The sequence below is a fragment of the Paroedura picta genome, chromosome 6 (genome assembly GCF_049243985.1).
Source record: "Paroedura picta isolate Pp20150507F chromosome 6, Ppicta_v3.0, whole genome shotgun sequence".
NCBI lineage: Eukaryota > Metazoa > Chordata > Lepidosauria > Squamata > Gekkonidae > Paroedura > Paroedura picta.
In genome coordinates this window covers 66,024,547-66,052,350 of record NC_135374.1, presented here as the reverse complement: position 1 = coordinate 66,052,350, position 27,804 = coordinate 66,024,547, and the positions used below count along the sequence as shown (strand labels likewise).

General features: G+C 39.8%; 1 protein-coding gene across 15 annotated transcripts in view; it reads right to left on the bottom strand.

Annotated features, from left to right (window-relative positions):
• The window catches only part of CASK (calcium/calmodulin dependent serine protein kinase), a 210,761-nt gene that overhangs the window by 52,568 nt on the left and 130,389 nt on the right, over positions 1–27,804 (bottom strand). For 6 of the 15 annotated variants that reach the window (XM_077342888.1, XM_077342884.1, XM_077342880.1 and 3 more), the window contains exons 11-18: positions 26,466–26,483; positions 21,373–21,494; positions 17,834–17,911; positions 15,836–15,916; positions 11,345–11,533; positions 7,280–7,358; positions 4,991–5,076; positions 3,843–3,911 (exon numbers count right to left, since the gene is read on the bottom strand). In XM_077342888.1, the coding sequence (XP_077199003.1) occupies positions 3,843–3,911; positions 4,991–5,076; positions 7,280–7,358; positions 11,345–11,533; positions 15,836–15,916; positions 17,834–17,911; positions 21,373–21,494; positions 26,466–26,483 (722 nt within the window). Of the gene's footprint in view, positions 1–1,455; positions 1,480–3,842; positions 3,912–4,990; positions 5,077–7,279; positions 7,359–11,344; positions 11,534–15,835; positions 15,917–17,833; positions 17,912–21,372; positions 21,495–26,465; positions 26,484–27,804 lie in introns of all 15 variants that reach the window. The other 9 variants (XM_077342889.1, XM_077342885.1, XM_077342887.1 and 6 more) reach the window with 3 other exon arrangements.

Sequence of the window (27,804 nt, the reverse complement as noted above, 5' to 3'; positions counted from 1 at the left end):
CCATTTGGGAAAACTTTCCAGGGTGAAAAAGAAACCCTGGTTGAGACACTTCATCCCCCCCCCCCCCCGTTTAAAATGTGCAGTGATTGGTAGACATAGGGAAAAGTTTAAACTTTCCTAACAATGGCAATCCCATAGTACTTAGCTTTTTGTTATACTGAAATTAATAACAATTGATTTTCCCCTAAAGTAAAGAATATGAGGCGAAAATGAAATTAGGACTCAATTAGATAAAATATTGATGCCGAATAACAACTTTCAATATTAAAATGGTGATCATTTGTCTTGAAGATTCTACAGACAGAGCATTGCTTCCTCTCTTTGGTGTCTATCCAATTGTATTTAATCATTTCCTCAATGTTGGAACCCAGATTGCTTTCAAAAAGCATTTCAAGCTGAATACTTAAAAAAAATCTTGACCTCTATTAGTAGAAGCTATCACTGCCACTGCCTAATGCTGGGAGCAATTGAGGGCAAAAGAAGAAGGGGACGACAGAGAATGAGGTGGCTGGATGGAGTCAATGAAGCAGTAGGTGCAAACTTAAATGGACTCCGGGGAATGGTAGAGGACAGGAAGGCCTGGAGGATCATTGTCCAGGGGGTCTCAATGGGTCGGACACGACTTCGCTCCTAACAACAACATCACTGCCATGCACATTATATCACTGCATTTTTTATTCAAGTGAAGAATACTAAAACTAATTTAATCTGCTCTTATCTCTGTTTAAAAAATGTCCTACAACTAAAAGTACCAAAAAATTCTAAGCATGTGCAACACATATATAAAAAATAATGTTACTTTAAGTTCCTCCTCAAAGCCTTCCTGGGTGATCTGTAGGGCTTTTTAAATTACTACAAATGTGCATATGTTTCCTACTTTGTGCACAATTATTTTTATAGGATGTTGTATTTTCTGGGCATTCAGCAGCATTCTGTATCTGGAAAATATCCTAACCCCCCCCCCCCCCCCCCCGGATAACATGAACATTCTACAGTGACTGTTTTGACGAGTGTAGTTGAGAATGTGCCACACCTACAGAAAATAGTTCACATTGCATTTAGTGATGTAAATGTAACATCCCCTTCCTGTTGGGAAAAAAAAAGAAGCCACACAGATCCCAAGTGTTTTTAACCTTCATAACCTTCATACTGTTGCACGTTAGTCATGCTTTTAAAGGAGTGAAAAGGAGCATGGATATCCTCCTTTGAAAAGATTGCCTCTTCCTATTTATTACAAACTTACTGGATGTTGTACTATTGACAAAGATCAGTCATTTGCAGGATTATTTCCTAATGGCCTAAATGATCTCATAGCAAATATTAAAACATTCAGTTTCTATTTTAAAATCATGAAGCTGCCATTTAAATTTCCATTAATATATGTTAACAGAAACCACACACAGGAAAAACTGATACACTTGAGCATGCAGTATTTTAAAGTATGACATCACTTACATAGTATTTGTCCCAGTTTGTTTGCTAAGTAGGAAAAACATCCTTCCTTAAAATGAATTTAATCATAACAAATCTATTAAAGCATATTTTATACAAGCACAGAATCTTTTTTATAATCTTAAAACAACTCCAAGCAAGCAACTATAAACATTTTACATGGGCAACAGTGAAAAGAATCTTCCTTTATTTCATTCCAAAAATATTCTAAATAGTTTTACACTGCGACACTGCAAAATTATACAAAATTAAACATTAAGAGGTAATCTAATTATACTCAGTGCAATTCTAAGTAATCTGTAGAAATTTAGCTCATTTAAATATTTCCATTTCCTTCCAGGTATTTTGTCTGTCTGGTTGTTGTAAAATTCAGATATTCCTAGTATTTTAAATATTTTCCCTTTAATTTAAAATTCAGTTTTACAGAATTAATAAAAATAACTGGATTACACTCCTACTTACACTCTCTCCCTGTATTTTTGCCTATATATTTTGAAAAAATATACCTATGTACTGATTTCACAATCTTCTACTTCTCTTAGACATCATGCACAGTATTTTACCTAGATCTTTATTTCCCCACTGCATATTAGCATGCTAAATATATTTCGCTCTGTCCAATTTATTAAAATTACAATTATCAAACCATCCAAGTCAGGCTCTCCTTGAATCTCCACTCAGCACAGCCACAAAAATGAACGTTCACACAAAATAAAGTTCTCATGTTTCTTAAGCAAAAATTGCTACAAAGTCTTAATAGCCTAACCTTATTCTTTAGAATACTCCACTGAAGCACACCTGAAGCTTTCCTGAAATTCTGGATCAGAATATCAATGTTAACATTTTACAGAAAGTAACATTGATTTAACAATTGCCTAGCAGGGTGCCTGTCAAATTTATTTGTCAAATAGGATACAACTTCTCTCACTGTATTCCTTATAATTGAATTTTACCTTCTCCTTTTGTGAGTTTTTATCTTCCTAACATGGCATTTCTACTAAACTATGTTACTGCCAGTCACATTCCTCTTAAGCATATATGCAACATTTTCACCAGGAAGTAATGTTACAATTTTACTCAATATACATTAAGAATATGAGGTTGGATTATATGTACGGTGAGTACAGAATGGAACTTTTCTGCAACCCCCATCATGCTGCAGTTTTCTGTGCCACCCGAAGTCCTGCTCCTGGTAATTGGTGGAAACTCAGGAACAACAAGAAGATCTTTCAGGGTTTTCTTAAGGGGAAGTGTCACATGATAAAATCTGATCCAGGGATTTGGATCCAATCAGTTTTTCTTCTAATAAGAAAAGGAAGGGTCCCCCCACCCTCTGGATGCCAAAAAAGGTATGGTTAGTATTACAGGATCTGCATATACAGAAGTTATGGAAGCTGTAACAGGGAAGAGGGTTGGGAGAGATGGAAAGAAAAAGCAGGATGGATCCAACCCATTGCTGGATACCATGTATCATCCCACCTTATTCCATAAGATCAGTTAGTCTAGTAAATAAAGTTGTATTTATACAGAACTATTTACACTGGATTGGCTAATTTATTGTCACCTTAAAGTTGGGCTTTACTAGTCACTAGGCATTGGGGACAATCAGGCCCCTCATACTTTTGCTGCTTGCTAGCTAAATAAATAACACACATTTCAATAATTTACATTTGTAGCTATTCCCTTTATATTTAGATATATGTCTCACCTTTTCATGTGAATATCTTCTGGTCCAAAAGTACCCATTTTCCTATATTACAACTACTGTCTACTTAGAAAGGTCAAACTCATTTTTGAACCCTTTCTCCTTTGCTTTATTAGGTGCAACTCACTGGGGCCCTGACTTGATGATATTTTCCCCTTTACACGCCAGTACTCATACATTTGCCTTTATTTTAAAATATATATATTTTAAAGAACTTCCATTGTTTGTCTCCTTTTAGATACTAATTTCCTTTATCTCAATATTTTGCAATTGTAGTTCCAGGATTTTAATTGTGAGAAATGATCAGATCTATGAGTTCTCTTTCCCTTCCTTCATATCCTTTGATTCACAAAATCCTGTTCATCCACAGCTGAGTACATATTTAAACATGCTTTTACCAACCAATATCTTAATAGTTTGCTTTCCTTTAGACGCACTGAAAGACCCTTTCCTCCATTACAGGCTGTTAGGGGTATTTAATGAGCTGATGCAATGAATATGAAAGAAGGACGACACAGTAGGTGGGTAGAATCTACTCTGTTCCGTTATCTTTGTTGTAAAATTGGTGTGCATGATCTAACAGCACAGGCAGAAACAATTTCCCAGAAAGCAATAACACTCAGCCATCAGCAGGCAGTTAGTTACAAGACTGAGAGGAAGGAGAACAATTCATTAAATTTATTACCTCACATGAAGAAGACTGAGTGCGATAACTTGGCACAATCTTGAAGGTGATACTACCTCGCATTTCTCTCTGGAAAAAGCAAAGTATTCAGTTTTCTTTCAAAAAAGAAAAACCACAAAGAACCACAATATTTCAAGAAAATCAGAAACCTACCAACTATAGCTGGTCTGACACTCTAATACAGGAATAGATAGGAAAAGCCGATGATAAGCATGTAACTGCTTTTAGAAACAGACACATTTGTATAACTCTGCTGAAATAAAGCCAAATGTGAAGCTGATCATCTTGAAAGAACTTCAGAAATCTGCACACTTAATTTCTTGTTGATTGTATGACTTTTGCTCATTTCTTGGTACTGTATACATCTTAAATGTAGAGATTTAGATGAATCAGATATGTATATAGGGATGGGCACAAACCAAAAAATTGCAGTTTGGTTTGGGGTGGTCCTGAACTCAACCCCAAACCGACTAAAAATGCCCTGAACTGAACCTGCCAGTTCAGACACCTTTCTCCTGGTCATGGCACGCTGCAGCTGGGAGAAAGGGGGGATTGCCTGGAAAGGGTTATATGGTTGGCAGAATTCCACTTCCATTCCATTCCACTTCCGCACTTGGAAACAGAGAGGAGCAAAAGGGATGGTTTAAATAGTTCACAGCCATTTAAACCTAACAGCTGATAAGTGGACCAACCAAGCTGTTAGGTTTAATTTTTTTTCATTACTTAGGTTTAAATGGCTAGCAGCCATTTCACTGATCGATTTTGCTTCCTCCACTTTCTTACTGCTGTCTCCCAGGCTTTTTTTGTGGTCCCTAGCAACATTTTTTGTGTGTGTTGCAGAAGACTGCTATGGGAAAAAGTAGGGAAACACACAGTTCCAAAAGACAAAATAAATCAATGCTAGGGACAACAGTTTATTCTATTCCACTTTGGTGATGCAAGTAAATCAGAAGAAGAGGAGACGCAGTACTGTGATCACTATGTATATTTAAGTCTGAGGGAGGGATTCCAGGGAAGCAAAAATCACCTGAAGTATAGCCCTTTGAACTGTCAGTTGATGTCTAGCTCACGTGATGCTATAGTCTGGTGTTAACTGAGTTGAAAGGAATGAACTTTCATTTTCATATAATGGTCTTTTGAGTACTTACAAGCATTTTTTGTAGCTGCTCTACTGTTTGATTTGCTACACTGATTCCATTTATTTCCCGAATTTCATCACCCACATGAAGAGTACCTACAAAATTAGTAAACAAAGATGTCATTCTGTAACACAAGTGCCAAACAGTGGCAATCCAAAGACAAATACAGAAATAGTATTAAAGCCAGAATTCATTAAAGGATATAGAAATCCCTTTACTTACAATAATCTTAATTAATTGCATCAATTATTAAATCAGTGTAGTCAGATCATGTACGCAATTAAAATTTATCTTTCATAATTCCAAATTGAGTGAATACAAACACTTGCAGACTTGATAACATCAATAAAAAACCCAAGGTATAAGTAATTTGTTATTTTCTGTTGATGTTAAGTAATTATGCTTCATGCGTCAAGTTGAAGGAATGGTGAAAACTGGATACCACCTGGCCTATGTGCACAGCATTAATAAAAGTAAAAGCCCCCCAGAAGTTCAGTTACTTTACTTAAAGCTATTAATTATACAATGTGAAACTAGCAAGACTGCTAAAATGATCCTAAAAATCTCCATTTAACTATTATTTTAAAAGCAGGAAGCAATATAGGAAATGGGCATTATTGGTAAGTGAAAGTTTCTGAATTTAAAAACAATTTTAATGCAATTTCTATGTTTTCTGTGCTAATAATTTGTAACTATTAAAAGATATGAAGACAGACCCTTGGAACTGACAACATAATTGTAGCTGCTCCCCCCCCCCCGCCCACAGTTATGAAGAAGTCAGTGATTTCTTTTAAGTCACAATGGACCAGTCCACTTAGCAAGCAGAGTTGGCCATAGCCCTGATCTATGACCTTCTGGAACTGAAATACAGATTCTGCATTTTAGATATATGTTCTACAAGTAGCTTACAAGAATCCAGACTAAAAATGGTATGTGTATAAATATATATGAATAGTGGGAGGCAGGGGTTTCCTACCTCCCAATAGCAAAACAACCAAATGTCCTGCAAAATTTAAGCATATAATGATTATGGTGAGAATCATAACTGTAAATGGCAAATGTCTATAGTAAATAAAAAAATTAATCATTACCTGATGTATCTGGTAAATATAAAATGTTCAATGAATACAGTCATACTAAGATAGGCTTTTTAAAATGGGTGGTAAAAGTCAAGGTCAGAAAACAGCATAGCTAGTTCAAGATCTAGTCATGAATCAGTGGTCTTTCAAATCTTTCTTGAATGTTGAGAGAAGCTGCTTCAACATGTGCACAATTTCCATTTTGTTCTCTATTGGACCGGAGGGCTTCTTCCATGTTTTCCCTTTGCACCTGCCATCTCTCTCCCTCCACTACCTCTGGTGGTTTTTTCAGTGGATTTAAAAAATAAAAATGTCAGCAGGAATATCATGATAGTGACATACTTGTTATAGATAAACAACAAAAGAGCCAGAGGTGGAGGGAAGAGGAATGGCAAACATGTGGGGAAAGGCTACCAGATATGGAAAGGGACACGTAGAAATATGCAGCTTTCCATTGATGCTTTCTCCAAACCCACTTTGGGTAAGATCTTTCAGGATAGACTATATCAAGTGGATTTGAAGAAATGTGCAGGAGAACCAGGGAAAACTTGGAAGAGGTTAAATCCTCATAATAACACTGTGCAGCACCCTCCAAAAGAACTGCAGTTTTTTTTGAGGGGGGGGGGCTATGGAGGAAAATCTGTATGTGGAGGCAGCTGGAAAAAGTCGTATGGTAGCAAACACCAAGAATGCTTTTCCACAGAAGGAAAGGAGCACTGACTCCTTCCACAAACAAATTGGAGTCTATAAGTCTCAAGGAATCCTTCCATAAATCTTATGTTGTGCCTTAAATTAGCTGACTGCAGTGGACCAAATGCTCTTCCTCAGCAATTGTTCGACAGGTCAGGCCTCTCAGGTTTCAAAAACATTTTCTTGGAGAATGGAGAATACTGACTGAAGTAGCAATGCAGAGAGACAGGGCAACAAGAAAACTTTTGACAGCCTATTCAAGACATTAATGCATAGCAGTTTGGTTAATTTACATACAGGCTAAGACCATGTATATTTCAGGCACGGCGAATCAAGCTCACCTTTGCATCAATATTATGCTGCTTTTTGAAACTCAACTGAGAGACAAGCCTTATTACAGGCCTGACTGAAGCAGTGAGGCACAAGACCTCGACCCTTGAAATAGCACCGAGATATAATTTAGACTAGACGCTAAATGCAAATTTCACTCAAGAATTTAATTAATTCCAATCCTTGCACCAATCCTTACCTTGCCGGTGAATCATTCCTCCATGCATAATTCTTGCAACAATACAGTGGTTCAGCTCATTCATTTTTAAAGTGATTCCCTGGTAAGATCAATGAAATAACTCAGAAAATAATCAGCAACTGGATTCTTTGGGTGCTAAAGGCCAGTTCAGATGTCTGAAAAGTTCTCCATATAAAGTATGCCCAGCAAGGCAGTTGCATGGAGGAAGTAATGCCTTATTCAGCATTTTCCCAGTGACAGGTACTTTCTAAGCAATAGGTTGCATCATGGTTCTATGCTGAAGTGAGGCAGTAGCTTCATGCAGTAGATTTTGAAGGACAACAGCTCTTGCTGGCATCTTACCACCCTACCAAAAAGCTGCGGCAACTCATGCTTCCTCTCTCCTTGTTCCTGAGGCAAGTTTGAAAACAGCCTGGCAAGCCACTGAAGCTTACTGAACTTTTATTTATTTGTTTTATTTATTTTATTTATATCCCGCCCCTCCCCGGAGGCTCGAGTGGGTCACAACACAGTATACAACACAAATTTATAACCCCTAATAAAATACCCCTTAAAAAACTAAGCTAAAATCCCCTTAACCACAGTTCAAGATGTAATGTGACGCAAAAATCATTAAAAATCCCTAATTTACCCCAACTGGGGGGTGGTCATTCAAACGGTTGTAAGCTGCTTAACAATGGGGGTCAGATCTACCTTAGTGCGCCAGCCTCAACCATAGACCTGGCGGAAGAGCTCTGTCTTACAGACCCTGCGGTACTTACAGGCCCTGCGGAACTTGAAATACAAGATTAGAGGTGCCTGAGGAAGTTAGCTACAGTAGCTGTTCTGGTTCCAGAGCAGCAATGGTGAGGAATTAAGTACGAGGATGGTAAGCAATGGCTGAGAGATGAAACACGAGTACAGTATGAGGTGATCAACGGGTTTAGTGAGAGTTGAGGCAAATGGGACAAGAGATGAAGGGGCAGCAAGGGATGGTGGTGGCAAGGAGTGACAGCTGTTGCTGATCCAACACTTGCTTGCACTGAAGGTTTTTAAAAATTGTATTTATGAGATTGCTTCCATTTTGCTTCCCTGCTCCTCCTATTTTGGTATTAAGATCAGCTACCCCCGACGTTCCACATTGCTGCCCATTGCCAGTTGCTGCCCGGATCACATTCAAGGTTTTGGTTCTAGCCTTTAAGGCCCTTCACGGTCTGGGCCCCACAAATCTGAGGTACTGCCGGTCGACCTATGCCCCCCTCAGGGCTTTACATTCTGCTGGTACTGACTTGTTGGTGATTCCCAGCCCTAGAGAGACATGTCTGGCCTTGACGAGGGCCAGGGTCTTTTTGGTACTGACCCTGACCTGGTGGAATGAGCTCCTGTGTGTGCGCTGGGGCCAGGAAGCCTGGGATGCTGCCCAGCCATGGGTGAGTGGGGAGGGGCTGGGCCCCCACCGCACGCTACGGCGGGGGCAGGGGGACGCTCCTGCTGGCTCCACGGAGCTTGCAGGGGCGTGCGGTCACTGTAGGTCGGGGCTGGGCGGGCTGAAAGGCCTGTCGCTGTCAATTATACACAACGCCGGCCCGCCCCAGCCTCTGCTGGTGCCTGCGGTATCCTGGGGACCACGGAAGTTCCTGTGTTCTTATGATGCGGGCCTTCCGTGGCCCTGGGTTGGGCCATGCTAGCGGCAGGGGCATGCATAATTGGGGATTTTCTCCGATGCCCTGCCGCCACCATTCTGGCCCGTGCATAATGGGTTATAGTGTGCTTTCATGTGCTTTTCCCTGTCACTAATATCCTTGCATTGGTGTGCTTAAACCCCTATTTAGATCTTCAAGGAAATGGTAGTTATGATTTTTCGTTCTTTCTCTCTTTTTGGTTTTTGGATGCCTAGACTGACTGGCTTTTTAGTGAGTGCTGATATTATTTGACTTCTTGAGATTTGCTAATTCCACAGCCCCAGATATTTATAATCAGTTTAGTGAACTTTGTTTCTAATGTGTACTCTAGATGGAGTTCAATATTGCTTTCAGATCTGTAGCAGTGCATTGCCACTTTGTCAGGGACACCATTACCAGTGTGAGGGTTTCATGCTGGGCACAAAACGTAATCCATAAGCTCCTTCAGCATGGAATGAAAGGAAGGTGGTTCCACAAGAGTCAAAATATTTTAGTATGGATTAGGTCAAAATTGGAAAGTAGGTCATAATTACACTTACAAATGGCTAGGTTACATATATGATAACATGATGCTACCATACTGCTGCCTGGATTGTGCTAGCTCAGGCATTATTTCCTCTTATGTTGCTAAATCCAGGACACTTGGACTCTTGTGTGGGGGGAAATTTAACACATCTGAACTGGCTGGAAAGAATGGCTATGTCTACTATGAGAAATCTCTATAGCATCAGCAGTAACAATAAACAGTAATATTAATATTATTCAGGTATATGAGTGACTTTTTAGGAGGCAGTTCTATCATATATCATCCCTCCCAGAAAATATGTAGAACAATGTTCAGAATTTAGGCTTATGAAAGAAGAACAAAGTTGCAAATATTCTGAATAGACGTTTCTAAAAGAATAAATGCCTTATACATTTTGAAATCTCATAATCAGATTAATATAATTCAGATTTCCAGTTTCAGTACTGCCCTGCACATCACTCAAATCAGACAAATGAAATATTACAAAATGATCATGAAACTATCTATGTGTCTTTTCCCCCTGTGAAATGCTCTGTTCTTGCCAAAACAGCCATTCTGGTTTTTATTTCCATTTTACCTAGGGTTGTCAACTCCAGGTTGGGGAATTCCTAGGAATATGGGCACAGTCTGTGGAGGATGGAGTTTTGGATATGTTGCCATACAGTCTGCCCTCCAATACCACTGCTTTCTCCAGGGAAACCAGTCTCTGTAGTGTGGAGATCAGTTCTAATTCCACGAGTACTTCAGTCCCCACCTGGAAGTAAGCAACCCTAATTATAACTCAAGATGAACGTTTGAGTCCAGTGGCACCTAAAATACTAACAAAGTTTTATCAGTGTAAGTTTTCATGTGCATGCACACTTCTTTACCTGAAGAAGTGTAAGCATGCATGAAACTTTATGTTTTGAATAAAACTTTGTTGGACCAAAAGGTGTCACTGAATTCAAATGATGTTCTGCGGCTTCAATCTACTGTAGCTACCCATCTGGATCTATAACTCAAGATATCCTTTGTATGAAATTAACTTTCATGTTTATAATAAAAATACAGTTTCAGATACTGTAGAATCTGACTACTACAAAAAGCAGAAAGTTTCAAACTAACTTTCACAAGATTCATTCAAGACTCATCATTCACTATTTGATGATGGCTAGGATCCTTTTTGCATAGTGAATTGCCCCAGGATCAATGTTTTGGGGAATCAGTGCCCCCCCCCCCCCCGGCATCTTCATAGCATTGTCTTATGTTCGGTTTCCCTGTCTTAAGTCATTCTTAAATCTGCTTTGCTCCTAACATCGCAGAAAAACCTGGATGGCTGCTTTGTGCCAACCATTTTCCTTTACCCTGTCCCCACAACACTCATCTCCTTCCCTCCCCTATGGGGGTGGCTTTTATTTTTTTAAAGAGAGTCAGCACTACAATATAGTTGTATTGATATACTAATACAACAATAAGTATAATGGGCTCACTGACAGATTTCATTATAATAGTAAGTCTCCGGCCTCTTCCCTTGCAAAGATATACGAAAAAAAGACATATCTTTACCTGGTTCAAAACTAGAAACTTACTTTTCTTAAAATGAAAGCTGGAAATTCAGAGAACCTGCTACACCTATAGTTATAATAGTATATTGATATGATATGCTAGTGCCTATTTAAAAAAATAAAACTGCAAAACCCCTGGCAGTCTAAAAGAGGTAGGGTTAGTCACTTCTAGGGGACTGGAACAGAGAAACTGCAGAGATAACTTCTATGTGGAAGTCCTGTTCCTGCTGCATCTTATCTGCAGCCACACCAGCAGCAAGGAAACCACAACATTTGTGTGGAAGTCACCTAGATGCATTCAGACTTGAGAAGTTAAACATAGTGGTGTACATACCATGGGCTCATCTGTGTTTTTCTGGAACTGAACTAATCGTACTCTTGTTACATTCTCCATGTCCAAGTCACCATTGATGCTTTCAGGAGAATCTCCGTTTAAATATGGAGAAGTGGGAGGAGGTGTAACTCTTAATGCTTCATCACTGTAAACTTCATGTGCTACCACATCATGAGTTTGAAGTAAGGCCTGTAAAAAGATAGTCATCAGATTCCATAGTTTCTTGACACTAGTCCTCATCTACAGAGATTTAACATATTTTATACACATAATGACAGATTTTGAGACTCACATAGCATTCTTTACGTCAGATTTCTGAACTCAAACAATATTGTTGTATGAAATATCTGAAACACAGATGCATATAATGTACTTCTTATATTTAAATATAGAAGATTTATAAACCCAGAACCAGGAGCAGTTCTATAATAGTGAAAGGTAAGAAAATATGTCTTCCAAAGGATCCTTGATATAAGTTAGAACTATGACAGGAAAGAGTGAATCAAATCATGTATACAATAGACTTAGCCAATTTATTTCATAATAAACTAAGCTAGTTCCAGAATTTCTCTTCTGCATTTGACATTAGATCTGGGCTCCCTGGGTTCATCTCAATGATCTGATTGTCTCACTCCCATATTAGCAATCTGCTGTTCCTTGGCTAATGTGGGGCGGTTTGGGAGAGGTTAGTTAGTGCTCGCCTGTTGCCTAATGTTGATAGTGTGGATTGGTTTTAATGGTTTTAACTATGGGTTTTATTGCAATTTTTATCTTGTAAACTGCCATGAGCCTAAGGGAACAGCGGTATAAAAGTTTAATAAATAAAATAATAAATAAATAATAAATAACTATGCCACAGTCTGGCTGCGGTTGATCACAGTGCCATAGTTTTACCTGTGTTATCTTCTGATTCTCATCTAATTGACTCCACTGGAAACTCCCCAGGGAACTGTCTTTAGGACAAATAACTTTGGACTATTTCTCCTGTGTGAGACTGTATGAGGTAGTATTTCCCAACTTTGGAATCTGTTGGGGGGCATTTATTATTATTTTATTTATTAACCACCCTATCGTGTTAGGCGCAGGGAAGCTTACAATAGAATAAAATATTAAAACAAATATAAACACTTGCCCACTCTCCTATCAAGGGAGAGAAATAGGAGCTTATGAAAGTTTCAATTGCTGCTTGGCCAATGGGTTCTGATAGGGAGGCCAGTAGATCAGATGGTTTTAGGTGTCAACCAGATGGCTTTAGATGGCTTTTAGGCCTGGAGGAATAACTCTGTCTTACAAGTCCTGTGGAATTGTTTGAGATCTTGCAGGGCTCTGATCTCAGCTGGTAGATCATTCCATTAGGCTGGAGCCAGGCTCAAAAAGGACCTGGCCCTGGTTGAGGCCAATTTGATCTCTTTGAGGCTGGGAATCTTAAGCAGATTCTGCTGGCTAGATCTTAAAGTTCTCTGTGGGAAATAGTGGGTGCACCGGTTCTGTTATGCCTGGAAGACATTTATCTGCCCAAGGAGTCCAGGCGTGTAAGACGGATGGCTGTCCTTCAACAGATACAGTTGGGTGTCATCAGCATATTGATGGCAACCCAGGCCAAAACTCCTGGTTCAATTTGGCAAGGGGCCTGTCCTAGGCCACAGGAAATAATTAGCAGATGAGAACATGAGCAAGACTGCTTTTGAGCACAGTTATTCTATCTACTGGTAGCATCTTTAAGAAAACCCTTACTTTCTTTTGAACAAACCACATGAGAGGCTAGGCTCTGAACTGGAGTATCAACCATTGTGATTTGAAACAACCTGCAAACCTAGGAAGGAAAGGAAACTACTGGCTGGCCAGGATGCAGCACTAGAGATGATATTCTGCTAAGGCTGGACAGGGAATAGTCATCCATATTGTTATTGATAGATCTATCAGAGGGCTTTGAATCACATGACCATTCCTTTCTCATCTATATTGTTTACATTATTCTGCTTACAGACAGAATTATCCTTGAAGGGGAACTTGGCATCTTATAACTATAATAATCAGTTAATTTCTCTCTGGCAAACATATTTCAAAAATCTAGAAGAAGAAAGTAAGGATTCTCAAAGAATCCTCTGAAAATTGTTAAGATGAAAACTGAACTATTAATGCAGGTATGAGGCAAATGTCAGAAATTTGTAATTTACATGCAAAAACTGATCAAACACTTGCTTATACATCCTGGCAGGATTGCTTTCAGGGACACATCAGTAGCCTAGACTAGGTTTCTTCCACCAGGGTTTTATGGAATCCTGGGGTCTCTTGATGGCCCTGGAAGGGCATCCTGAATGGGTGGTAGCTAATTATTTTGAAATATATTTTTAAAAAATTGTTAAATGTTATTGGGTGATATGACCATATATGTTCATGTCCAACTCTCCCCCGCAAATGGACAATTACAGGCCTGGAGGGAGTGGGAAGGGCCCTGGATGGACCCAGCTAAGCTTACTATCCATATACTGCATGATTCTGCTACTTCTGGAGTTTCTCAAAGCCTGAAGAATGTTTTAGGAGCTTCTCAATGGTAAAAAAGTTGAGAAAGGCTAGTCTAAAGAGTAGAAGAACAGCCAGCCTTGTCATGCATCCTGGCCGGTTTTTTTTCTGTTTATGGAAAGCTCAGGAAGTCTGTCTTTGTCAAACATCTGGGTGAGCCAGGTTTAATAAAATAGACAAAACCACCTGACTAAACCAAGCCTAATTGGTTGTTACTATTCAACAGCAATCACTCTACAACAGCCAGTGTTATGTAATGGTAATAGTTTCAGACTAGGATCTGGGAGACCCAGGTTCAAATCAGTAAAGGTAAAGGTAAAGGTATCCCCTGTGCAAGCACTGTGTCATGTCTGACCCTGACTCATGTGACGCCCTCTAGCGTTTTCATGGCAGACTCAATACGGGGTGGTTTTCCAGTGCCTTCCCCAGTCATTACCGTTTCCCCCCAGCAAGCTGGGTACTCATTTTACCGACCTTGGAAGGATGGAAGGCTGAGTCAACTTTGAGCCGGCTGCTGGGATTGAACTCCCAGCCTCATGGGCAGAGCTTTCAGACGGCTGCCTTACCACTCTGCGCCACAAGAGGCTCAAATCAGTATTTAGACGCAAAAGTTCACTTGGTGACTATATGCAAGTTACACATTCTCAGTCTAAGTTGACTCACAGAGCTTTAGTGAGGATAAAATAGAGAAGAAGAGAATGATGTAAACTGTTCTGGGTCCCCATTGTGTAGAAAAGTGGGTAGAAATGAAATTAAAATAGCTGAAGATGGAGGCAGATAAAAGGCATGTTGGTTACAGGGTGGTGAAGGAAATAAGGAAGCAGGGAAACATAAGGGCATGAATTAAAGTTTGGCTGTGGTCCTTGATTTTTTTCCTATGCTTAAATTTTTATTTCTTCACTTTTTTAAAAGTAGAAAAAAGTCAAAAGTTATAAATGTTGCATTTAAAACCATGAGCTTATCAAAAGTAAAAAATAAAAACTCTTGCATGGGGATAAAAATCAAGACCTACAGCCAGACTTGAATTCATAAAGTTGTGGCCACAAGGCAAGCACCTTACTGACTGAGCCATGTTAGCTATGTTGAGGTTTATTGCCTGTGGACCCTATTCACAAGCTTTACTGATGATTTAAATTTTTTTTAAAGACTGAGATGAAATGGCTTCTTATAATAATTTTTTTAAAGAAAGGAATCCCAGTGTAAAGTGTCCCCTTCACGTAAAAAAAAAAAAAGAAATTGTCAAGCTGGGAGGGAATGGGGGGGGGGGGAGAAGAGCAGAGAGAGGACAGCCTGGAAAGCATTTCTCCCCCCCCCCACCAGCTGTGTGAAGTATGTGAAGGCTGGGAGAAGGGAAGAGGCAGTTGGAGGCAACCAGGGGCTTGCCTTTAACTCTTTCTGATATGAGTACTTTTCAGTACTTAAGGGAACTGGTAAAGCAGGAAAAATGATTCTATAGCACAAAAGTTGAGATAAAATGAAGACAGCACTAAAATGGAACCAGTGGAGGTGTAAGGGGTTGCTCTTGCCAGAAACCAACCAACTAGTGTTGGAGGTGCTGCTGGGGTGGGAAAAAATCCAAAAGAGGCAGAACATCTACACCTGGAATAGCATGTGATGGTCCCACATTTTCTCTTATAAAGCAGAGAAAATCCACTCTCAGATATGCCAGGGAATAAGTGTGACTCCAGAGTCAATCCTGAGCAGTGCATATTTGAAAAAAATAAATGAGCAGCATCAGAGTGGAGATTGGGGTCAGCTGCAGATTGCTTTTTTTTTTTAACCAAGCTGAATGAGCTTTAAATGCCCAGTGCAGCTAACACCCTAGTTGTACAGGTATAATTTTCATGCAAAGAATATACTGACGTATATTGATTCCTTCTCCATAGCCCTTGAAATACACAGATCCTTTCTGTGCTCTACCTATCATAATGAGAAACATTAAGAACTGAATTTGCGACATTTGCTTACCATGAAATGAGGTTGTGTTAAAATACGTTTAAGTTCTTTTGCATCACTATTTTCAGGGTAACATGAAATTTCTTCCAATACCTGTGAACAAAATCATTAGAAATGTCACTGAAATGACCTAAGTTTAAAGTAAATGAAATAGGGTTTATTCTAGTGAGTCATGAGGCATGAAATATCGTAAAAATTTAAATGGCAGTAGGTGCAACTTTAAGCAACTTAAAACAACTAAAGTGACTTGTTCATTTGAATATTCTTATTTTGCTCATTCTATACAACAAATTCTATTCAAGCATTGGCATTTGGTTCAACAACTAGAAGATTATCACAATGGTTTGTGAGTAGCATGGAGAAGGAGCCACAATATTAGAGAACTAATTAGCAGGAGCCCTTCCACGGAGGATGTCTCTTTAAGATCCTTGCCCAAGAGAATCACAAGTGTGGTGCGTGCTGTGTTTGTGCTAATTTTCTTACTGGGAAGGAATTTACGCACCCTATAAATGGTTTCCATATTACAGCGAAGAGTTATATAAATTATTCTACAAAAAACTGTGTATATTGTATTGTATGTCCTTGTGAAAAATATTATATTGGTATCAGTACCAGGTCCATTAGGGTTAGATTTCAAGAGCACATGTCCAGAGTCAGACTCTCTGACCTGAATGCTCCAATGGTTAGCCACTGCCTACAGTTACAGTACAGGGCGGATGATCTGCATTTCTTTGGCATTGAACACATCATGTTGACAAGTTTTCAAAGAATGGACATACAGAAAAAACTATTTCAAAGAGAAGCCTTTTAGATCTATGCCATGGATACTCTTCAAGGGGGGGGGGGCGGCGGCTCAACACAGCCCTTGGAACTATCCTATTTTTTATGACATGTATAAGAATTTAGCACATTGTTGTTACATTCTGCTAAGTGTTTGGGAGTCATGAAATGTAACAGGGTCTTAATGTTTCACACCTGGGTATCTGATTGTATAAGTTGCAATAGTTAACTGAGTGGGTTAACGTAGTAATTTACATGTTCTCCTCATATCATCAAGAGCCATTGGCCATTTGTATACGATTACTAAGAAGGTATAATATGATTAGGACTTTTTAGTTCAACGTAAAAGTCTCTCTGTTAACATTTATTGATAGTCTTTGTTGCTCCTTTAGGTTTAAAACAAGCTGTTGCATAGTGATCTATTAAGACAACAGACTAATTGGAGGTACTGTGCTTTAATTTTATATTCAATACCATATTTCTGTAAGCACTTAAGCAATATATTATAAGATTTATTTTGCATTTATGTCTAGGACTTCCTACTGAGGAAAGTTGTTTTCCATTGAAAACAGACATTAACAGGATGCCGTTCTGGTAGGAGTCCTGACAAATAAGGAACAAGTAAAGAAAGCAAAGAAAGAATAAACAGGAAGAGACTGCTCTCATTTTTTATTTCATAAAGTTTATTGTTTGCCTCAGGATAGGTTTCTTGTTCTTTTCTAGTTGCAACTTTAAGCTAGCAGAAAGATTCTGCAGAGCCTACTTTTGATTGACACTTTCCCTTGTCAAGCATAACATTATTAGTTTTGTACTGATGTTTTGATATTATTTTTGCTGGCCTAGTTGTAGCCAAAGTAAAAATCTGATCAGGGATGGGTCATCACAAATGCCTAAAATATTCACAGCTCACTTAGAGAAGTAAAAGTTCAAGCTACACATGCAATATGGTTACATGGTCACATTAAACATGAGCTCCAATACCAAAAAGACCCAATAAAAAGTCTGGGAACAATAAATGTTCACAAATCAATGAAGCTAGCAAGGGACAGATTTCATCAGCAGTCTGAATGAAAGACTACTGGAAGTTCCGTATAAGAGCAGTGTGTACCTATAATAAGTATGTGTATACTCACACATACACCATCTTCAAAGCTGACTCAAATGGATTACAATAAGAATTCTGAGCACAGAACTGCATACTCAACACATTTAGAACAGGCTTTAAAATACCTCTTTGGCTCTCTGTACAGCATCACTTGGTGGATTCCTGATTTGTGGTGAAGATTTTGTGTTAATTTTGTCATAAAGCTGGAAGGAAAAAGCAAAACTCCTTTATAAACAGAAACAACTTTTCTGTAAATCCTACCACCAAAACACATTCAACAATCTTTTACTCTAGCAAGTGTGGTATATACATATGAAAACCTTTTCCATAGATTTATTTATTTATTATATTTATATACCACCCTCCACTGAGGCTCAGGGCAGTACCGATAACAGCACAGATAACTCAATTGTTATAAATGGTAACAATACAGTAATAACAAATAGAACAATATGATAGAACAGTAGAACAATGGTAGGAACAGTCATTCAAACTACAGCATACTGACAGCCCCGTGGATTGGACAAATTGGTGGCGATTTTCATGGGAGGGAGGCTCAGGGGGCCAAAGGAAGGTGATTGGTTCTGGTCAACCTCAACCAAATGCCTGGTGGAGGAGCTCTCTTTTGCAGGCTCCTGTGGAATTGTTCAAGTTCCATTAGGGCCCTGATCTCCTGTGGGAGCTCATTCTACCAGGTGGGAGCCAGGATGGAGAAAGCTCTGGCCCTGGTTGAGGTCAAGTGAGCTTTGTTGGGGTCAGGGATCACCAGGCAGTTGAACGTAGCAGAGTGTAAAGCTCTTTGAGGGGTGTAGGCAGAAAGGCAATCCCTCAGGTACATTGAGCCCAGACCGCATATGGCCTTAAAGGTGATTACCAGAACCTTAAGTCTGACCTGGAATTCGACTGGAAGCTAGCGCAGTTGTTGAAGAATGGGCCGAATGTGGGACCTCCATGGTGTTGCTGTGAGGACCCTGGCCGCTGCACTCTGGACCAGCTGTAGTCTCCAGATCAAGGTTAAGGGCAGGCCTGCATAGAGTGAGTTGAAGAAGTCCAGTCTAGAGGTGACTGTCACATGGATCACTATGACTAGGTGCTCTGGGGCCAAGTAGGGTGCTAGTAGTATGGCTTTGTAAAGGTGACAGAATGCCAGCTGCGCTACTTTCATGACCTGAGCCTCCATTGAGAGGGAGGCACTGAGAATCACAGCCAGGTTCTTGGCGGAGTGAGTCACTGATAGCTGCACTCTGTTCAGGTTGGGTAGGCACACTTACTCGCTTGGACCATTCCTGCCCAGCCACAGCACCTCTGTCTTTGGGCTGAGCTTCAGATGACTGTGCTTGAGCCACCTTGTCACTGTTCACAGACATCTGGCTAATGCTTCTGGAGGAGAATCAGGGCAGCCATCCATCAGGAGGAAGAACTGGGTGTCATCAGCATACTGGTGACAACCCAGCCCAAACCTCCACACCAGTTGAGCAAGAGGGTGCATGAAGATGCTGAATAGGATTGGAGAGAGAACTGCTCACTGAGGGACTCCACATGCAAGCTGGTGGCAACTAACTCTCTCCTATTGCTACCCTCTGCCTGCGATCCTGGAGAAAGGAGATCAGGCACTGATCAGCCCTCTAATCCTCGGCATTGGTGAGGCGGTGAGCTAAAAGCTCATGTTCGACTGTGTTGAACACTGCTAAGAGGTCTAATAACAAGAGAAGTGCCGACCCGCCTTGGTTCAACTGGCGACTGAGGTCATCCATCAGGGTGACTAGTGATGTTTCTACTCCATGGCTAGGCCGGAAAACTGACTAGGATGGGTCTAAGACTGAAACTTCTTCCAAGAATGTGGACAGTTGGTTTGTGACAGCCCTTTCAAGCATCTTCTCCATCTTCCTACAATTATTTTTAGTCAAAAGCGAACATGCCCAGAAACCACAAGAAAATCATAAGCTGTAAAAGTCACAAGCTGTGAAAACATCATCATATAGCCAAACTTGGGGTTTTCTATTATATGTACAAATACCAAACTGGCCTTCGGCAATAAGAGCATTTCTGCCCTGTAAAAATTAATCAATAGACAGTTACATGTTTTAGTAAATTCGTATCTTGTTTCTTTTACACTATGTGACGGAAATCTCATTCATGACAATTCTTACCTATGCAACCTTCTCACAAGTAATTTCCTAAAAACCGGCCCCAAGATCTCATGCAAACTGCTGAGCTTAACAAAGAATAAAGAAATATTTTCCTGGAACATGTGGATTTGCTGATTAGAGCTCCACTTCCAGGTACTGACACTGAAAAATGAATATCTCATTTAAGAGAGAAACTTTTTCCTTTGCAGTATTTCTCATGATGAGTATATATACAAGATTACCCTTCGCAGACTTGCCACTTGAGTGCACATAACTGTATCACTTGCTTCATGCAGAAGTATTTAAGCTTCTTGTTTTAAAATGACATGACTGAAACCCCTACCTACCAACTGATCTGCTTGGATCCACCATAACACTGTAATTTTGAAGTAGGGGAAAAGGATATACTTTTTCATCCCTGATTAAAATTAACATGCAATTAACTACATATAAGAATCATTTTTAATTATCCCTAATGTTATCAGGATTTTGCCAGTTATTATATTATTTATCTTAAACAACGCTTCTTATTATGGATATTATGCTCTAGACACACCGATCAGCATAAAATAGCCGAAGGCATGCAAAAGTTGATATGAACAGATTTAACTTGAAATTTGGATGCTGTTTCTATTCAAGATCACTCATAATTCAGAGGGGACCAAACTGTTTGACTCCCTTAAGAAAGTTCTCCATAAATAAATTTCATCTATCAATGCAGATTACTGCATAAAGATAGATTAGAAAATGGTGTTATGGTTGTTAGACTTGTTTTCAACAAGCTTGTCTAGAATTCAACTGATAAATACAGATTAAATTATTTCCGTTACCCTGTAGGAAAACCTTCCCCGTCAATTACTTTGATCAGCTATGGTTGATCTGGTATGTGATAAGAGATTTGTGTGCTTGAATCACATGCCTCCCCCCCCCATGTCTAAAGCAGGAGGCTCTGAAGTCGCTTTTTGCCTATGCTGCCCTACAGTATGTCCCCTAACACCATTTTTTCTTCAGTTGGTTTCCTATACAAGAACAAAGCAGGCTAAATAATAAGTGCAAGGACGAAGGTTAGCAGAAAGCAGAGGAAATATTTTGCTCCTCACTAATATGGCTATTGAGACCAGCCCTGGGTTCAGCTAAGAATGCCTGAACACCTGCTGGTTCAGGTGTTTTCCATTGGTGACCAGACAGCCAATTAATCAACAGGCTGTTCAGCTGTTTGCAATGTATTTATGTCCATTCACCGCCATGCCATAAATCAGCTTCCCCACTGAGCATATATCTTAAGTATGCCAGTTCTGCTCACAGAAAGGCATCTGCAATCAAAGGAATTTGGTATCATTAATCTGAGTTTTATCAGGTTTGTTGTCCCCTTGTTTTACAACATATACACACATATGCCTTGAATATATACATTTATCAATAAATTAAATTTTCTTTGACAATACCAAACATTTTTGAAATTGTCCAGAGTCAAGAAAGACTTAACTGTTTCATATGTTTAAATAATCTAAATATTTTGCTTAAGCAATACTTACATCTAGTAGCGTATGAAGATGCTGATCTTGGAAAACACTATGTAAAAAATCTAAGTCTTTTTCACTGCAATCTGTAAGTGCATGGATTTCTTCTAGGCTGTCCAACACCTGAGAAACTGCTCCTATAATCAGACCAACAAGAAACCACTTAGCGAAAGAACATTTGGACAAAACCCTGGAACATGTCTTCATTCACACTACCCAGCCAAAAAAAAAAACATTATAATCTACAGTTTTTGTTGAGGAACTGTTACAATGAAGAATGTAAGCACATGGAAATGCACATACAATAAAAGCTTTTAAAAAACCAAACATGCTCAGTTAACTGGCATCGGGCAAAAGGTAAGCTCCTCCTCCTTAGCTACCACATCCCTGCATCTTCAGTTATCTCCCCACTCCTGCCTCTGCAACTAGCCATCTTGATGCCACTGGCCATTGCTGGGCTTCCGACAACTGGCTGTGAAAGCTGATGCCATTCTCAGTTGCCTCACTACCCCTTCACATCCCACCTTATGCTGTTAGGAGGAAGATAGGTAAATTCATGCCTCCTGTGGTTTGGGTGAGGTGTCTCCCCTGAACATTTCTCAAACATTATTCCAGTTTGGGGATTTGGACCTTTTAAACCTAGCAGCTGAGCAAGGTGATATGTTTATCAGATTTAAAATGTCTGTTTTGTACCACCCTTCCAAGTGGGTGGAAGCAAAACAGACCACTGCCAGCCATTTCACCAACTGGTTTTGCTTCCCCCTGCTTTGAAGCATGAAGGATCAAAATTGATCACTGAAATGGCTGGCAGACATTTAAACTTAACTTGGTGGATCTGCCAATCAACTATTAGATTTAAATGGCTGTCAGCCATCTAACACACACAAAAAAGAGGATATACAAAATATTACAAACCACCAACTAAAGAGTAAACAACTGATCTCTGTATATACACAGTGTTATACAATTAATTCTTTTGATGAAAGTTCAAGGGCTGGAAGCAGGTTCAGTTCTTACTTCTTTAGTTCAAATTCTCCAAATTCTGACAAATCATCCAAACTGTAGTCCTAGTTTCAAATAACAACATTCTTCTTCAGATTCTAATAACAAAACAGCCAATAAGTACAAACACCTTCTCCCACATGAACCCACCTGTCCAATCAGGTACTTTTTGTTTGTCTTGTTTATCTGTGGCTAGATGGGCAACAGCCCAAGAAAGGGCCTTCTTTGTTGTGAAGGCAAAACTATGGAATGCCCTCCCTAGGGACATTTGTATTTCACCATTTATCATTGTTTTCTGCCTTCTGATCAGGGCTTTCCCCCTTTCATTTGGCAACCCCAAACAACTGTTATTGTCCCTCCTCCCTGATTTTGACGTAGCGTGTTTTTAATGTTTTTATTTAATTATTTTATATATTATTTTAAATGCTGCTTTAATGTCCAAATTTTAACGTTTGATGTTTGCCACCTTGTCTAAACAAACCAATCATCAAAAAAAAAATTCTGCTCAATGTTAAAGCACTGTATATAGGGGACTCCCATCCCCCAAGGAGCATCACCTGCTGAATCAACAATTGAGATGGATGCAACAGATGTCAGCTTTTTTACCACCCCATCACCACCACTTCATAGGTGTCCAAACGGGCTTCTTGGTTTGATCTGCTCACTCTGGCAATATAGTTTCACCAACAATGCTCCAGATATTTACCTCCTGTTAGCAGGGAAAGAGGACAATGGGGAGTGACCCTATCACCTGCCAAATCCTGGCACTTCAGAGCCAGATCATGTCTTCCACAGAACTACCATTCAGGCTCTCAAAATTCCACAAAGCATTTTGAAATCTCATGGGATTCATCATCTTTAGTGGAGGGCCAGTATTGGTGTAATGGTTGGAACATTGGACCAGAATCTAGGATAGCCTGGTTTGAATCCTCACTCTGCCACAGAGTGGCTCTGGACAACTTTCAGCCAGTCACTCTCTCAGCCGGATAATATGGAGGAGGGGAGAATTACATTGTAAGGCACTTTGGGTTTCCAATGAGGAAAAAAGCAGAGGACATATAACCAAATAATCAATTCACCATCACTGTACTGAAGGGCAGCCACAGGCAACTGAACTTTCAGCAGCCAGTGGTCTGACCATGGCACACAGGCTGAATAGTCAGATTTTCTACTAGACAACTTAGCGCAAACAATTAAATCAAGTTTGGATCCTTTTGTATGCACTGGAATCAATGCAGCTTGGGATAGCCCTGTGGTAGCCTCGAAGTCCTAAACCTGACCAAACAAGGAGGTTTCCATGTGGATACTGAACCTCCCTAGGACTATCCTGGAGTTTCTAATACCAGTCAGAGGCAACTTCCACCAGCAAAGACAGGAACCTACTGGTAAGCTAGGCATACAGTATACCAAGAGGATAGCTTATCTTCCCCTGACTCCCAGAATAAAGTACCCACGGTAAAAAAAATTAAAATGAAATATTTATTTTTATAACCCACTCTTCCCAGTTGGCTCAGGGCAAGTCATATCATATTAAAACATACAATTGAATTTTGCATGAGACTATATATATATATATATAAGCTTACAAATTATTTAAAAAAACCTGCCTCTTAAAGTACCACTAGAAGTGGTTAGGTTGTGGTGGCAGATCAGTTTTTTCTTATATGCAGGGGGATTCTTTTGCAGGGAGGCCAGCAATCATTGATGTTAACTTTCTGGCCTCAGCCATAATCGAGTCATTCTCTCACTGAAAAGCAAATTAGGCTAAAAATGCAGTAAATCAGCACATAAAATAAAATTTGGGTAATGACAGTTGCTTACATCAGCTGCACCCTTTTATCCTCACAACAACATCCCTTCCACCATTTTGTTCTCACAACTGTGAGGTAGGTTAGGTACATTAGATTACACACATGTGACTGGCTCAAGCTTCCATGGCAGAGTAGGGATCTGAACCTGGGTCTCCCAGATGTTAGCCCAACTCTCTAATCCCGACATCACACTGCCTCTCAGAAGCTGCCCATCTCACAGATAATCATAAGCAATATAAAAATAGTTTTCTGCACCTACAACAATCTGAACAAAGTTTGTTTTCTGGTTACACATTAAAGATACCTTGGATTCTGAACTAGTTTCAGCTTCCTATACTATTCAGAATATTGTATTGTATTGGCTAACAAAGCCAAGTGTTTGAGGGTCAGTATATATATTATATAATCTATCCATGATAATTGTGACTTCTGATGTAACAAATGTGTATGGCATATTTCTATGATCAGCACATACTGAGAGTTTTACCTGTGACTATTTCCTCCCCCAATTCTGTGGTGTTCCCCCACAAAAGTTCAAAGATGAAGTAAGAGCATCCCGTAGAAATACGGTACAATTAGTTTATCTGAGATAACATTACGCTTAACATTTGGGAAAGGGAACTTTCCTGTCTTTCGTAGCAACTGCTGGCCTCTGAAAATCCAATATTCTTTTTTTTTGGGGGGAGGGGAGGATTACTACCGGAGACTTCAGGATAAAATATCACACAGTGTAAGAAACAGCAGCGAAAAGGCGGCGGGGGGGGGGGGGACTGCACCTTTTGCTCTTTTTTGAATAGAAATCTTGATCTGCTGATAAAAGTAAAGTGGAAGTAGAGGAAATTTTTACTTAATTTCTCTGTGCCATTTTTGTTCATGAGGATCCTCTGATGCCTAGCACTGGTTATTTGGGGGTCATAAAAACCTGCTGTGAGATGGGGAGGACTTGTACTTATGGTTTGCAGGGTGTAAAAAGGTAAAGGTAAAGGTATCCCCTGTGCAAACACCGAGTCATGTCTGACCCTTGGGGTGACGCCCTCTAGCGTTTTCATGGCAGACTCAATACGGGGTTGTTTGCCAGTGCCTTCCCCAGTCTTTACTGTTTACCCTCCAGCAAGCTGGGTACTCATTTTACCGACCTCGGAAGGATGGAAGGCTGAGTCAACCTTGAACTGGCTGCTGAGATTGAACTCCCAGCCTCATGGGCGACAGCTTCAGACAGCATTTCTGCTGCCTTACCACAAGAGGCTCTTGTAGGATGTATCTGACAGTAAATCCCATATCCATATTTACCTTTCTTTCTCTGCACACTACAGGTTACTTAGAATAAGAAGAACTCTACTGGATTAGGCTAATGGTCTTCCTAGTCCAGCATTCCATTTCATGTAGTCATTCTACAAAGTGCACCAACAGTATATAGAAGCTAAGTCCTTCCACTGATATTGTCTATAGTTAGCTTACTCTGGATGTTGAGTTTCCTTTAGTCACCATGGCTTAGAGTCACTAATGGACCTATCCGTCAATGAATCTCCTTTTTAAGCCACCTATGCCAGTGATCATCATTACACCACTGATAAAAAACTCCCTTTTGCCTGTCCCAAATTTGCCCATATACTTCATTGAGTACCTCCAAGTTCTAATATTTTTTTTTGGGGGGGGGGGAATTCTCTGTCCATTTTACTTCTTCTACCCTTTGCAGAATTTTATAAACCTCCATCATATCACCCACTTACTCATCTTTTGTTCTAAACTGAAACTTCCTATACTCGTTAGCCTTTCCTCACAGAAACATGCCCTAATTGTCCCTTCTGTATTTTTTCCAGCTCTGTAGCACCTTTTTTGACATGCAGTAACCAGGACTGTACACAGTGTCCCAAATATCCAGATCCTGAGGCTGGCTAGGGGTATAGGAGGCACAGACATCCCATTATCCACAGTTGTCTTGGAGTGCTTCTTCCATGTGCTCTATGATAAGGGAAGAGAAGAAACAAACCCTAAGGGGATCTCTCCATGCACAGAATGCTGTGCTTTCACTTGGAAAAGGATTATAATTGAAATACTTCTTCAAGTATAAGCTTTCATGTTCTACTCTAAAGAAATAATCTGGATCAATATTTAACCTGCTAAGTAATATGTAAGCTCAGTGCATTGTTTCATATTTTAGCATTACTGTTTTTGTATTAAAAACAAGTGACTCGAAAACTGAAATGTTAAAAAACAAGGGAAGAAAGTAGAGATTTAAACATGCAAAGCCAAACACAGTAGCAAAGCTTTAGAGGAAAACAAAGGGATACCTACTTTCTGCAGCTAGAAGTCCTAGCAGGAAGGCAGCATTTGGACAAACAACAAACAGCATGAAGATTTCAGAACAGGCAGTTATAAAAGCTGCAAACTAGCTTAGCCACAAATACGATGCACATATAACATCTTATAATTTGCATGGCTGAGGTTTCAGTATACTGGCCAAATGAACTAACCATTTAGGACTAGTCCTTGCAATACAAGTCCCTAAGCTGAACACCTGACTTTTCTTGCAGTGCTTCAGTTATGAAAGTAGATAGAAGCAGTACCTTAACTACCAGGTATGCCAAGTAAAGCACAAATTCACACAGTACAACAGAGTGAAAGTCTATTACCATATGAACATTATCACACCATCTCAACACCTTTTAGCAATTCACTAGGCAAAGAATCTTAGTTAAAAAGTACTGTTCTATATGTAAATTATTGCATGCAAAAGGTCCCAGGTTCAATTCCAACATCTCCGGTTAAAACAACCAGTGAGGGGTCATTCTCCTCTGGAGTAAGCAGGACACCTCCCTGACAAGAAAGTGGCAAAACCCAATTCTACAGATGTCCTCTGCTCCAGAGGGGAAAGGGTCAGGCTTTAGGTAATATGAAAGCATTCAGTCTGAGGTCCTGGAGAATTGCTGCCAGTCTGCGCAGAAAAACACCCACTTCCCAACAGCACTGAACCCAAGAGAGATAATCCATGTGGGGTCATCATCTCCTGGTTAGAGGTTCATCATTTAGTTTTTTGGGTTTTTTTGCTGGCAGGGAAAATAGTTTGAATTAAATCCCTATGTCTCTTGGGCTAGAAGAATTATGGGAAATCATAGTAGTTGATAAGTGGACACAATTGAAACAGATGAGAAGGAAATTTCATCAAATATCATACCATCTGTGATACAATATTAATTGTAAGCACTGTTTCATATCTACTGGCAACTTGCTAGCCATTTTTATGATTATTTAAAAAAAAAAAAGAAATGTTCCCCATTTAACTACTTTAAGCTAGGTTGAATTAGAACCTTATCACTTGTGACTTTTTTGAGCACTAGGTGGCACCCAAGGTGGCACCCTTCCATGTTTCAGGAAAGTGGGCGAGACCACTGCCCAGTGGGGCTTGTGGTTGACAGGTAGCAAAACATTGCTGGGACTGGAGGATGAATAAGATATGAACATTATTCATATTCATTATTCTTATTTGTTCCCGGCCCCAGGGATGTGTGCCTTGCCTCGACCAGGGCCAGGGCCTTTTTGGTCCTGGCCTTGACATGGTGGAATGAGCTTCCGGGTGAGCTGCGAGCCCTATGGGAGCTTTCAGCATTCTGCAGAGCCTGCAAAATGAAGCTCT